This window comes from Taeniopygia guttata, chromosome 29, assembly GCF_048771995.1.
Source record: "Taeniopygia guttata chromosome 29, bTaeGut7.mat, whole genome shotgun sequence".
NCBI lineage: Eukaryota > Metazoa > Chordata > Aves > Passeriformes > Estrildidae > Taeniopygia > Taeniopygia guttata.
In genome coordinates this window covers 3,869,615-3,882,058 of record NC_133054.1, presented here as the reverse complement: position 1 = coordinate 3,882,058, position 12,444 = coordinate 3,869,615, and the positions used below count along the sequence as shown (strand labels likewise).

The 12,444-nt window shown below is 64.4% G+C and overlaps 1 protein-coding gene across 8 annotated transcripts in view; it reads left to right on the top strand.

Annotated features, from left to right (window-relative positions):
• LRP1 (LDL receptor related protein 1) overlaps window positions 1–10,570 on the top strand; it is an 81,069-nt gene extending 70,499 nt beyond the window's left edge. For 6 of the 8 annotated variants that reach the window (XM_072919545.1, XM_030259270.4, XM_030259271.4 and 3 more), the window contains 21 exons: window positions 449–555; window positions 690–822; window positions 1,096–1,215; window positions 1,622–1,744; window positions 1,994–2,137; window positions 2,214–2,348; window positions 2,535–2,654; window positions 2,968–3,239; window positions 3,329–3,507; window positions 3,714–3,820; window positions 4,022–4,138; window positions 4,221–4,397; window positions 4,725–4,865; window positions 4,995–5,168; window positions 5,245–5,406; window positions 6,519–6,693; window positions 7,019–7,123; window positions 7,304–7,368; window positions 8,074–8,161; window positions 8,262–8,406; window positions 9,462–10,570. In XM_072919545.1, coding sequence (XP_072775646.1) covers window positions 449–555; window positions 690–822; window positions 1,096–1,215; window positions 1,622–1,744; window positions 1,994–2,137; window positions 2,214–2,348; window positions 2,535–2,654; window positions 2,968–3,239; window positions 3,329–3,507; window positions 3,714–3,820; window positions 4,022–4,138; window positions 4,221–4,397; window positions 4,725–4,865; window positions 4,995–5,168; window positions 5,245–5,406; window positions 6,519–6,693; window positions 7,019–7,123; window positions 7,304–7,368; window positions 8,074–8,161; window positions 8,262–8,406; window positions 9,462–9,599 — 2,927 coding nt within the window. In that variant the 3' untranslated portion in view covers window positions 9,600–10,570. Of the gene's footprint in view, window positions 1–448; window positions 556–689; window positions 823–1,095; window positions 1,216–1,468; window positions 1,583–1,621; window positions 1,745–1,993; window positions 2,138–2,213; window positions 2,349–2,534; window positions 2,655–2,967; window positions 3,240–3,328; window positions 3,508–3,713; window positions 3,821–4,021; window positions 4,139–4,220; window positions 4,398–4,724; window positions 4,866–4,994; window positions 5,169–5,244; window positions 5,407–6,518; window positions 6,694–7,018; window positions 7,124–7,303; window positions 7,369–8,073; window positions 8,162–8,261; window positions 8,407–9,461 lie in introns of those variants that run through there. The other 2 variants (XR_003957280.4, XM_072919547.1) reach the window with 2 other exon arrangements.
• The last annotated feature ends 1,874 nt before the right edge of the window (window positions 10,571–12,444 follow it).

The following is a 12,444-nucleotide window of genomic DNA, read 5'->3' as shown; positions in this document are numbered from 1 at the left end:
TCCCAGGGGGGTGGCTGTGCCACGTGCCATCCTCCTGGATTTGGCACTGGCTGTGCCAGTGAGCTGTGAGCTGTGTACCTGTCCCCTGTGGGGGAAAACAGCGATGAAGCTCTGCCAGGGCACCGCTGCAGTTCCTCCTGCCTGGGGAGCGGCTGGGGCGGGCAGCAGTGGGGAGTGAATGACCTGGGGGACAGCCAGGCAGTGCCACAGTGCCCCCCAAAACCCCCGCAGGGAGCTGGGAGCCCTGCAGTGGGGTGGGAGGCGGTACCAGCTGTGCCCCTCTGGCAGCTCCCACGGCTCTGCCTGTGCCCCCCATCCCCAGTGCCACCGGCCGCGCGTCCGTGTCCGCCTGTCCGTGTCCGCCTGTGCCCCCCAGCTGCTGGCCAGGGACACCCCTGCCCTCGCAGCCTGTCCCCAGCTCAGGGCACACGCTGTGTTCTGTCCCCAGCGCCCCGGCCCTGCTCCGAGAGCGAGTTCTCGTGTGCCAACGGCCGCTGCATCGCGGGCAGGTGGAAGTGTGACGGGGACCACGACTGCGCCGACGGCTCCGACGAGGTACGAGCAGGATGGGGACACATCCCCCCGCTGCCGCTGGCCCTGGGGCTCAGAGCCTGGCTGTGGCAGCAGTACAGCAGCCTGCCGTGGCCACCCTGTCCCCGCTGACCGTGTCCCTTGCCCGTCCCCTGCAGAAGGACTGCACGCCGCGCTGCGAGTTTGACCAGTTCAAGTGCAAGAACGGGCACTGCATCCCCATGCGCTGGCGCTGCGACGCCGACGCCGACTGCATGGACGGCAGCGACGAGGAGAACTGTGGCACAGGGGGTAACGGCAGAGCTGCGTGTCCCCCGGGGCTGGCCGTGTCCCCCACTCCCTGCCTTGGTGTCATTGTGTCCCCGCTGCGGGTGGGAGCGCGCCCCTGTGTGTGTCCCCCTCCCTGGAGCACGCACGGACACTCATCCGAGCCCTGGAGACCCCCCAGCCCTGGAGACCCCCTGTCCGTGCTGGAAATTGGAACTGCAGCCCCAGGCTGGGGTTTTGGCAGCAGGGCAGCACGAGCTGACGTGTCCCCTCTTGCGCTGTCGTGTCCCCTCGCAGTTCGCACGTGTCCCCTGGACGAGTTCCAGTGCAACAACACCCTGTGCAAGCCCCTGGCCTGGAAGTGCGACGGGGAGGACGATTGTGGGGACAACTCGGACGAGAATCCCGAGGAGTGCTGTGAGTGACGCTGCAGTGCCTCTGCCCCAAGCCCTCCCACACCCCAGGATGGGGGGACAGCCCCCGAGCCTGAGCACCACTGTGGGGACCGGAGGGTCTGGGTTGGGGGGGGACCTCTGGCAGTTCCTCTTGGGGGCGGCCAGTGGGGCCGAGGGGCTGGAGGTGACTCTGGTGGAGGGGCTGGTGGTGGGGAGGGGGCTGGGGCTGGGTGAGGAGAGGGCTCACAGCAGCCGGGCGATTGTCTTTGCTTCAGTGTCTTTGCTTCAGCCTCCGGAGCGCGCTCGCCCGCGTGGGACAGCCTCCCCGGAGAGCGGGCAGAGGCCGAGCAGCAGCTCGTGACATGTGTGACAGCCTGGCTACGGCGTCTCCTTTCACCGTCACCGTTTGTTTCTGTTTGCTGGTGCAGTGAAATTCCAGTGTCCCCCCAACAGACCGTTCCGCTGCAAGAACGACCGGGTATGTCTGTGGATCGGTCGACAGTGCGACGGCATTGACAACTGTGGAGATAACACGGATGAGAAGGACTGCGGTGAGTGGGGCTGCCCACGGGCACAGCCCTGAGCCCGCCTGCCCGAGGTGCCTGCGTGGTCACTGTGGCCCTTGGGATGGTCCTCCCAGAGCCCAGGGTTCAGCCCAGGTGTTGGGTTGGCTTTGCCCAGTCTTTCCTCCCAAAATCAGGGTGTGGATGCAGGGTCCCAAGTCCCTGCCTGCTCCCAGAGGGTCCCATGGGATGGGTGCCCAGGACGTGGGGGTCCCAGCTGCTGCCCCTCGCCCGCAGAGTCACCCACGGCCAAGCCCAAGAGCTGCAGCCAGGACAAGAACGAGTTCCTGTGTGGGAACAAGAAGTGCATCAGCGCCAACCTCCGCTGCAACTTCTTCGATGACTGCGGAGACGGCTCTGACGAGGAATCCTGCTCCCACGGTGGGTGGGGAGCCGGGGGCGCGGCAGGAGCGGGGAACTCGCCGTGACACGCGTGTGACGGCGCGTCCCACCGCAGAGCACAAGTCATACGACTGCATGACCAACTCCACCATGTGCGGGGACGAGGCCCACTGCGTCCAGTCCCAGTCCACCTCGTACTGCACCTGCCGCAGGGGCTTCCAGAAGGTGCCGGACAAGAATTTTTGCCAAGGTACTTCCTGCCGCTGCTGGAGAGGGCTGGGATTCGGCTGTGGGGTCTGGCATTGGATTTTGACCCTGAGATGTGATTTCACAGCTGGGATGGGACTGGGGTGGCAGGAATGGTGTCCCTGGGGCGGAGCTGGGCCTGTGGGGGCAGCCTTCGGTTCTCCCCCTGATCCCATCTCCTACTGCCCAGACATCAATGAGTGCCTGCGCTTCGGGACCTGCTCCCAGCTCTGCAACAACACCAAAGGCTCCCATGTCTGCAGCTGCGCCAAGAACTTCATGAAGACGGACAACATGTGCAAGGCTGAAGGTCAGGAGGGAACCCACGTGGGTTCTGTGTGTGCCCAGGAACCCACTGAGCTCCTGGGGGAATCCTTTGCTCTTCCCTCCAACCCCCTGCAGCTCTACCCACCCTTTTGGTACTGCTGGTGCCATCAGTCTGTCCATCCCCGGCAGAGTGAGCCCCAAGGCGATGACGAGCTCCCAGTGACTCTGTCCCTGTCCCAACAGGGAGCTGGGCTGAGCCCCCATTCCTGGCTGAGCCCCCATTCCTGGCTGAGCCCCTGTTCCCAGTGCAGCCCATGGAAACCTCTCCTCCTCCTCCTCCTCCTCCTCCTCTGCAGGCTCCGAGCACCAGATCCTCTACATCGCGGACGACAACAAGATCAGGAGCATGTACCCCTTCAACCCCAACTCGGCCTACGAGCCGGCCTTCCAGGGTGATGAGAACGTGCGCATCGACGCCATGGACATCTACGTCAAGGGCAACAAGATCTACTGGACCAACTGGCACACGGGCCGGATCTCGTACCGGGAGCTGCCCACCTCCTCCTCCGCCTCCACCGCCTCCAACCGCAACCGGCGCCAGATCGACGGCGGCGTCACCCACCTGAACGTGAGCGAGCTCTGCCGGGGCACGGCGGGAGCGACGGGCACGGGCTGACGGTTTCCTTTCCTCACCTGTCCCCACCCTGCCCCGCACAGATCTCAGGGCTGAAGATGCCGCGGGGAATCGCCATCGATTGGGTGGCCGGGAACATCTACTGGACGGACTCGGGGCGGGACGTCATCGAGGTGGCGCAGATGAAGGGCGAGAACCGCAAGACGCTGATTTCGGGGATGATCGATGAGCCCCACGCCATCGTGGTTGACCCACTGCGGGGGTGAGGGACTTCCCATCCCTCTGCCCAGCCCTTACCACACTCCCCTCACCACAAGCCCACCCAGTGTCACTCTCTGTGTCTTCTCGAGTTGCTCCAGAGTTGCTGGGTGGCTCCAGGATGCCGTGGGGATAGTGTGGGAGGGTTTCTCCTCCCTGGTCATTGGGCTGTCCTGTTCCCCTGGGGATGACCTGCCTGTGTCCTTACAGAACGATGTACTGGTCAGACTGGGGCAACCACCCCAAGATCGAGACAGCTGCCATGGATGGGACGCTGCGGGAGACCCTGGTGCAGGACAACATCCAGTGGCCAACAGGTGAGAGAGACAGGTGACAGGAGAGGGGCAAAAGCCATGATGGGGACATGTTCAACCATGGGTGTTGGGGAGGGTTGTTCTGGGGGCTCAGAGCCCCATGGCAGAAGGGTGTAGGGCCAGTGTTGGTGCTGCTCTGTGGGTCAGGTGCTCAGGAGGGGCTTGGGGTGGACTGGGGGCTCACTGAGGGCCGTGTCCCCTCAGGTCTGGCCGTGGACTACCACAACGAGAGGCTGTACTGGGCCGACGCCAAGCTCTCCGTCATCGGCAGCATCCGGCTCAACGGCACCGACCCCGTCGTGGCCATCGACAACAAGAGGGGTAAGGGGTGCCCCGTGGGGGTCCCTGGCCTCGGACCCACCCCAAATCCCTGCCTCCACATGTCCCCTCCTGGCTTCCCCAGGGCTGAGCCACCCGTTCAGCATCGACATCTTTGAGGACTACATCTACGGCGTCACCTACATCAACAACCGCATCTTCAAGATTCACAAGTTCGGGCACAAGCCCGTCACCAACCTGACGTCCGGCCTCAACCACGCCACCGACGTCGTGCTCTACCACCAGTACAAGCAGCCAGAGGGTGCGTGGGGGTCCGGGACCCCCACCCTGCTCTGGGGGTGTCAGGGAGGTGCCAGGATTGATATGTGATGTGAGGTGCCAGAGGGTGAGGGGGGTGCTGGCAGAGCTCGGGAAGAGGGGACTCAGAGCCCCACTCCCTGCCCGAAGTGGGGGTGCTGGGTGGGCAGAGCAGGGGGTTGGTGAGGTGGGTTGGGGATGAGCGGTCAGGTGGCATCCTCAGGGCACAGGAAGGGAATGTCCTAGAGGTGCTGTGGAGCAAGAAGGGCTGTGGGTCATCATGCTGTCACCACCCCGCTGTCCTCACCGCCTGTGCCCTCCCCTCCCGCAGTGACCAACCCTTGTGACCGCAAGAAGTGCGAGTGGCTCTGCCTGCTCAGCCCCAGCGGCCCCGTGTGCACCTGCCCCAACGGCAAACGCCTGGACAACGGCACCTGCGTGGTCGTTCCCTCGCCCACCGTCTCCCCTGTCGGTAGGTGACACCGGGAGGAGAGGATGAGGATGAGGATGAGGATGAGGATGAGGATGAGGATGAGGAGGGAGGTTGGGTCCTGCCGGCGCAGTCCCGCTCACTTCCATCCCCTCCGTGCCCCCCTCGCAGTGCCCACCACGGACACGTGTGACCTGGTGTGCCTGAACGGCGGCAGCTGCTTCCTCAACGCCCGCAAGCAGGCCAAGTGCCGCTGCCAGCCGCGCTACAACGGGGACAAGTGCCAGATCGACCAGTGCTGGGACTACTGCCAGAACGGGGGCACCTGCGCCGCCTCCCCCTCCGGTGAGCCGGGGGGATGGCGGGCAGACGGACGGACAGACGGACGGGCGGGCGCGGAGCTGACGGGTTTCGTCCCTAGGAATGCCGACCTGCCGCTGCCCCACCGGCTTCACCGGGCCCCGGTGCAACCAGCAGGTGTGCACGGATTACTGCCAGCACAACGGCAGCTGCACCGTCAACCAGGGCAACCAGCCCAGCTGCCGCTGCCCGCCCACCTTCATCGGCGACCGCTGCCAGTACCGTGAGTGCCACGGGGTGGGGACAGCGGCGGGGCTGTCGGGAGGATGGGTGTCCCTCACCTGGGGATGGGTATCCTTCACCTGAGGATGGGTGTCTGTCACCTGGGGATGGGTGTACCTCACCTGGGGATGGGTGTCCTTCACCTGAGGATGGGTGTTCCTCTCCTGGGGATGGGTGTACCTCACCTGGGGATGGGTGTCCTTCACCTGAGGATGGGTGTCCTTCACCTGGGGATGGGTGTCCTTCACCTGGGGATGGGTGTCCCTCACCTGGGGATGGGTGTCCTTCACCTGGGGATGGGTGTTCTTCACCTGGGGATGGGTGTTCTTCACCTGGGGATGGGTGTCCTTCACCTGAGGATGGGTGTCCTTCACCTGAGGATGGGTGTTCTTCACCTGGGCATGGGTGTACCTCACCTGGGCATGGGTGTCCCTCACCTGGGGATGGGTGTCCCTCATCTGAGGATGGGTATCCTTCACCTGAGGATGGGTGTCCCTCCCCTGGGGATGGGTGTCCCTCACCTGGGGATGGGTGTCCTTCACCTGGGGATGGGTGTCCTTCACCTGGGGATGGGTGTCTCTCACCTGGGCATGGGTGTCCTTCACCTGGGGATGGGTGTACCTCACCTGGGGATGGGTGTTCTTCACCTGGGGATGGGTGTCCTTCACCTGAGGATGGGTGTCCCTCACCTGGGGATGGGTGTCCCTCACCTGGGGATGGGTGTACCTTACCTGGGGATGGGTGTCCCTCACCTGGGGATGGGTGTACCTCACCTGGGGGTGCCTGGGGAGCAACAGGGGTTCAGAAGGGTGTGTGTCCCTCATCTGGAGATGCCTGGGGACAGTGCCAGAGTGTTGGGTCCCAACCCTTTTTTAGGTTTTTCCCACTCTGCATGGGAATACCTGGGGATAGCACCAGGGGTTGGGCTCCCATGTCCCCTTCTTTTGGGGGAATCCCTGGGGACAGCACCTGTGGGATTGGATTTCCAGGTCCCCCTCTTTGCTGGGATGCTGTGTGGGGTGGGGTGGTGCTCCATGGGGGACTGGGGCCACCAGCTGCCCTCTGGAGGGGTGGCAGAGGGGCTGCCCACCCTGACCCGCTCGTCCCCCACAGGGCAGTGCTTTGACTATTGCGAGAATGACGGCGTGTGCCAGATGACAGCCAGCGGTGCCAAGCAGTGCCGCTGCCCCCCACAATTCGAGGGCGCCCAGTGCCAGGAGAACAAGTGCTCCCGGTGCCAGGAGGGCAAGTGCAGCATCAACAAGCAGAGCGGGGAGGTCTCCTGCGTGTAGGTGCTGGGGATGTCGAGCTGGAGGGAGGAAATGGGGTGGTGGGCACAGGGACCCCAGAGAAAAACCTGTTCCCCCCATGGCAGCACCCAGTGGCCACAGCTGGGTCGGTAATTCAGGGCAGATAAATCCAGGGTGGTCCTGGTGGTCCTGGCAGGAGGAGGGGGATGTGTCTCAGTGTCTCCCCAGAGCCCATCCAGGTGTCCCAGCGGGTGGGATGAGCCAACAGCCGAGTCCCGAGGGGCTGGGGGGGCACAGAACACCAGGAGGGGGGCACAGGGCAGCCGTGGGGTACCCATGGGGTCGATCCTCTGTGCCCCCTAGCTGCCCCGATGGGAAGATAGCCCCGAGCTGCCTGACCTGTGACAATTACTGCCTGCACGGCGGGACCTGCTCCGTCAGCGACAAGACTCAGCTGCCCGAGTGCCTGTAAGTGAGGAGGGGGCTGGGGGGCACGGGAAGGGGGGGCAGGCGGGCTGTTTGCCCCCCGAGACGTCACTGACACACCCCGATCTGTGTGCCCCCACCCCAGCCTGACCCCAGGCCTGTGCCCAGCTCCCTCCCTCCCTCCCTGCCCCGCTAATCCCGCTGCTCTCCCTGCGCTCCCAGGTGTCCCGCGGGGATGACGGGCACACGCTGCGAGGATTTCATCGTGGGCGAGCAGCAGAGCAGCCGTAAGTGGGGGGCAGTGGGTGACCCCCCTTCTGTGCCACACCACACCCAGGGGGTTTGTTGGGGGGCAGTTTTTTGGTGGGGAAATTATATGGGGGGCAATGGGTGACCCCCCTTCTGTGCCACGCCACACCCGGGGGGTTTGTTGCGGGGCAGTTTGTTGGTGGGGAAATGAAGTGGGGGGCAATGGGTGACTCCCCCCTTTCCATTCCATACCACACCCAGGGGGCTTCTTGAGCAGTTTATGATGGGAAAATTAAATGGGGGGCAGTGGGTGACCCCCCTTCCGTGCCACACCACACCCAGGGGGTTTCTTGGGCAGTTTGTTAATGGGAAAATTAAATGGGGGGCAGTGGGTGACCCCCCTTCTGTGCCACACCACACCCAGGGGGTTTGTTGGGGGGCAGTTTGTTGGTGGGGAAATGAAGTGGGGGGCAATGGGTGACCCCCCTTCTGTGCCACGCCACACCCAGGGGGTTTCTTGAGCAGTTTGTTGGTGGGCAGTTTAAGTGGGGGCCAGTGGGTGACCCCCCTTCCGTGCCACACCACACCCAGGGGTTTGTTGGTGACCCAGGGCTGCCCCAGAGCGACTCCTGAGCCCCATTCTCTGGTGGAAGTGGGGGGCCAGGGCCAGCCCAGGCTGCCCCATATGGGCACTGTCCCCCCCCCACCCAGGCTCTGAGTGTTCCCGTGCCTTCCTCCCGCAGGAACAGCTTCCATCGTCATCCCCATCCTGCTGCTCCTCATCCTCCTCACCGTGGTGGCTTTTGTCTGGTACAAGTGGAGAATTAAAGGGTGAGTCCGGTGGGGTGGGAGCTGCCTCTGCTGGCTGTGGAAGCCTCCAGGGTGGGGGACAGCCGGGGGGTGGCACTGACCCTCTGCTCCCCCACCTCAGTGCCAAGGGCTTCCAGCACCAGCGGATGACCAACGGTGCCATGAACGTGGAGATCGGGAATCCCACCTACAAAATGTACGAGGGGGAGCCCGACGACGACGTGGGGGAGCTGCTGGATGCTGACTTTGCCCTGGACCCCGACAAGGTGAGGGGCTGTGGGCTCTGCAGGCTCCTGCCCAGAGTGGGGGACACGTGCTGGGGTGGGGGGCACATCGCTGTGGCTGTCAGGGCTCTCCCCAGCAGCTCTGGGGGGGCTCTGAGGGGCTGAAGAGGCTTTGGGGCTGGTGGGTCTCTGAGGGTCTCAAAGGCTTCAGGGCTGGGAGTTCTGAGAGGTTGCAAAGGGATCACAAAGCTCCAAGGGTTTGCAAACTTTTTGGGGCTAGGGGGAACTCCTAGGGGGGACAGAGGCTTTGGGGCTGGTGGAGAATGAAGGTTCACAAAGGCTTTGGGGCTGGAGGTGCTCTGATGGTCTCAAAGGTTTTGGGGGGATTCTGAAAGTTCACAAAGGTTTTGGAGCTGGGGGTGCTCTGAGGGAAGCTCCAAAGGCTCACAAAGTCTTTGGGGTGGGAGAAAGGGGGATACTCCAGGGGGCTGCAAAGGGTTCAGGGCTTGGAGGTGTCTGAGGGGTCACAAAAGTTTTGGGGTTGGGGGGCTCTGAGGGGTCACAAATTGTTTTGGGGTTGGGGGGCTCTGAGGGGTCACAAAGACTTTGGGGTTGGGGGGCTCTGAGGGGTCTCAAAGGCTTTGGGGTTGGGGGGCTCTGAGGGGTCTCAAAGGCTTTGGGGTTGGGGGGCTCTGAGGGGTCTCAAAGGCTTTGGGGTTGGGGGGATCTGAGGGGTCACAAAGGCTTTGGGGTTGGGGGGCTCTGAGGGGTCTCAAAGGCTTTGGGGTTGGGGGGCTCTGAGGGGTCTCAAAGGCTTTGGGGTTGGGGGGCTCTGAGAGGTCTCAAAGGCTTTGGGGTTGGGGGGCTCTGAGGGGTCACAAAGACTTTGGGGTTGGGGGGCTCTGAGGGGTCACAAAGACTTTGGGGTTGGGGGTGCAGGCAGGGCCACGGGGCTGTCCCATGTCCCGGGAGGAGGTCACAGCTGGTGGGGGCTCTCACCGAGTCACCCCAGGGTGGAGAACACCCCTGGGGACAGCAGTTCTGGGCAAGGGGTGGCTGCCCGTGCCCCCTCCCACCTGCTCTCCCCCCATCTGCAGCCCACCAACTTCACCAACCCGGTTTATGCCACGCTCTACATGGGCGCCCACAACAGCCGCAACTCCCTGGCCAGCACGGACGAGAAGCGGGAGCTGCTGGCGCGGGGGGACGACGACCTGGCAGACCCCCTGGCATAGGGCACGGGGGGCGAGGGCCCGGCACAGCCCCGGCCCGGGGTGGGGGGGCCACGAGCCGCTGTATAAATGTACAAATGAAGGATTATTACTTTTCTATGTGAGCAGTATTATTACCTGTATATTCCCCGGTCCCAGGCCTCGGCGTCTTCATTGCCAGACCCGGCTTTGATTTATTTTAAATCTCTTTACATTGAGCCCCCCCCTCCACACACACACACACACAAATCCCTTCCCTTTCCCTCCCTGCCCCTCCCGGCCCTTCTCACCCCCTCCAGCCCCCAGGACAGGCCGGTGAGTGGTGGTACCCCACAAACACATCGGGGCTGGGGCTGAGGGGGCACCTGGGGTCGCTGCTGTGGGGGGCACAGCTCGGGGGGAGGCAGAGCGGGGTCCCAAATGCTCCCAACCCCCCCCCAGCTGCACCCACTCCCCTCCCCAGGGACCCCATTTCCATCCCCCACCTAAATCTGCTGCTCCCCGGCTCCCCCCTTCTCCTGCAGCTTGGTCTCTGCAATCCCCCCCAGACCCCCATTCTCCCCCTCCCTCCCTCCCTCCCTGCCTCCCCCCCCCATTTTCCCCTCCCTCCCCAATTTTCCCCTCCCTCTCTCCGTCTCCCTTTCCCAGTTCTCTGCCCGACTGTTACTGGGGCCAGGATGAAGCCCCCAGCCCCACTGCGGTGCGGGGGGGTCCCCAGCCCCTCAGCCCCCCTGCTCCATCCTCTCACCTGCCCCTCGCCCGCTCTCCAACATGCACATTTTTTAACAGGAAAAAGAAGGAAAAATAGAAAAAAAACACAAAAAAAACCTGGAAATGACCTAGCTTTTATAGTAGAAATAAATAAACGCATGTGGGGGGCGGGGGGGGGGGACCCCATCCTTTTATTGGGGGGAAATGTTTTAATAATTTTTGCTGGATTACTTTACAACTAAACAAAACAGATATTGTTATAAATAAAATTTTTAAAAACTGAAGCACGGGCTGCTGGTTGGAGAGGGGGGGATGGGAGGTTGGGGGGCAGATTTGGGGGGCAGATTTGGCCCAGAGGTGCCAGTCCTGTCCCGGGGGGGAGAAGGGGAGGTCGAGGGGGGTTTTGGGGTGTGGAGAGGAGGGGGCTCGGGGGGTGATGTCTATGGGGGGTCATGGGGAGGGGGTCACAGGTGGCACCAGCACCTCTCGTCCCACGGCTGCGGGCGGCGCTGGGGTGAGGGGGGCGCGGGGACTTCCGAGCACGGGCACCGAGTAACGGCACCGGGAACGGGGAACCGGGAACGGGGAACGGGGAACGGGGAACGGGGAACGGGGAACGGGGAATGGGGAACGGGGAACGGGGAGCCGGGAACGGGGAATAGGGAACGGGGAATGGGGAACGGGGAACGGGGAATGGGGAATGGGGAATGGTGAACGGGGAACGGGAACGGGGAATGGGGAACGGGGAATGGGGAATGGGGAAAGGGGAACGGGGAACCGGGAACCGGGAACCGGGAACCGGCACCGGCGGCGCGCGCAGTCCCGGGAGCCGCCGCCAGGTGGCGACACCGCCGTCGAGAACGGAGCGGGGGGGGCAGCGCGTCCCCGTGTCCCCCTCGTGTCACCCCTTCCATTTCCTCCACCGTGTCACCCCCCCGTATCCCGTGTCCCCCCCAATCCTCCCGTGTGTCTCACTCGTGAGCCTCCCGTGTGTCCCCTCCTGTGTCCCTTCTGTACTTCCTTCATTGTCCCCCCATGTGTCCCCGTGTGTCCCACCCGTACGCCCCGATGGATCCCCCCCCCGTAAGCCCACCCTGAGTATCCCCCATGTCCCCCCACCGTGTCCCCCATGTCCCCTGAGCATCCCCCATAGTATCCCCCATGTCCCCCCACCGTGTCCCCCATGTCCCCTGAGCATCCCCCATGTCCCCCCACCGTGTCCCCCATGTCCCCTGAGCACCCCACGGGTCCCCCATCTCTCCTTTTCCCCTCCGCGTGTCCTTCTCATGTCCCTGCCGTGTCCCTCCCCTGCGCCCCCCCCGTGCCCCTCCTGTGCCCCCCACCCCGCGTCCCCCCGTGTCCCTCACCCCCTGCCCTGCCCTGCCCCAGGGGTGCCCGGGACGGCAGCAGATCTGTGGGCGGGGGGCTCAGCTGGGACCCCCCTTTCCCCACGGTGGGCGAGCGCCCGTGGCTCGTGGTGCCCCGGGGGGGTTCGTGCTGCGGGGGCGGGGGGCTCAGGCCGGCCCCACCCGTGGCATTGAGCCCTCGGGCCGTCGAGCCTCGGTGGCATCGCCGCCAGCCTCGCCACGTGCCCGGCGGCTCTGAGCGACCCCCGGGGCCACGGCAGGTCCCGGTGCCCCCCGGCCGGTGGCTCGGCTCGCCCCTCGCCCCCTCCCCATCCCCAGCGCAGCCCCCGGCCCCCCGCAGCCGCTGCCTTTGAGCCCCCCCAGCCCCGCGCCGGGTGCCGGCGGCCTCAGATCTATTTCAATACCGGCTCTTTGTTCACTTATCGGTCCTTAAATCTCCTCCCGAGGTTTTTCCTCCCTTTCCCCTCTCCCCCCCCCACCCCCTCACCAAATCCTTTTTATCTTTTTCCTTCAATATTTTCTATTTTTCACCCTCTTCCCCATTCATCCCCACCCTCCCCCCCGCCTGCTTCTGCCCCTCCCGTGGGCTGCTTAGGTGGGGAGGGGGTTCTTCCAGAGCCCCCCAACCCTTCTCAGAGCCCGGGATGCGTTTGCTCCCCGGTGAGACCATCAGGGGCACCGGGACCCACCCGGGGAGTTTTTTTGGCCTTGTGGGGGTGCCCAGAGCCCCTCCAGGCTTCAGGCACCCCAAACTCTGCGGGGTGGATGTGGGGCCGGGGGGCGCAGCGCTG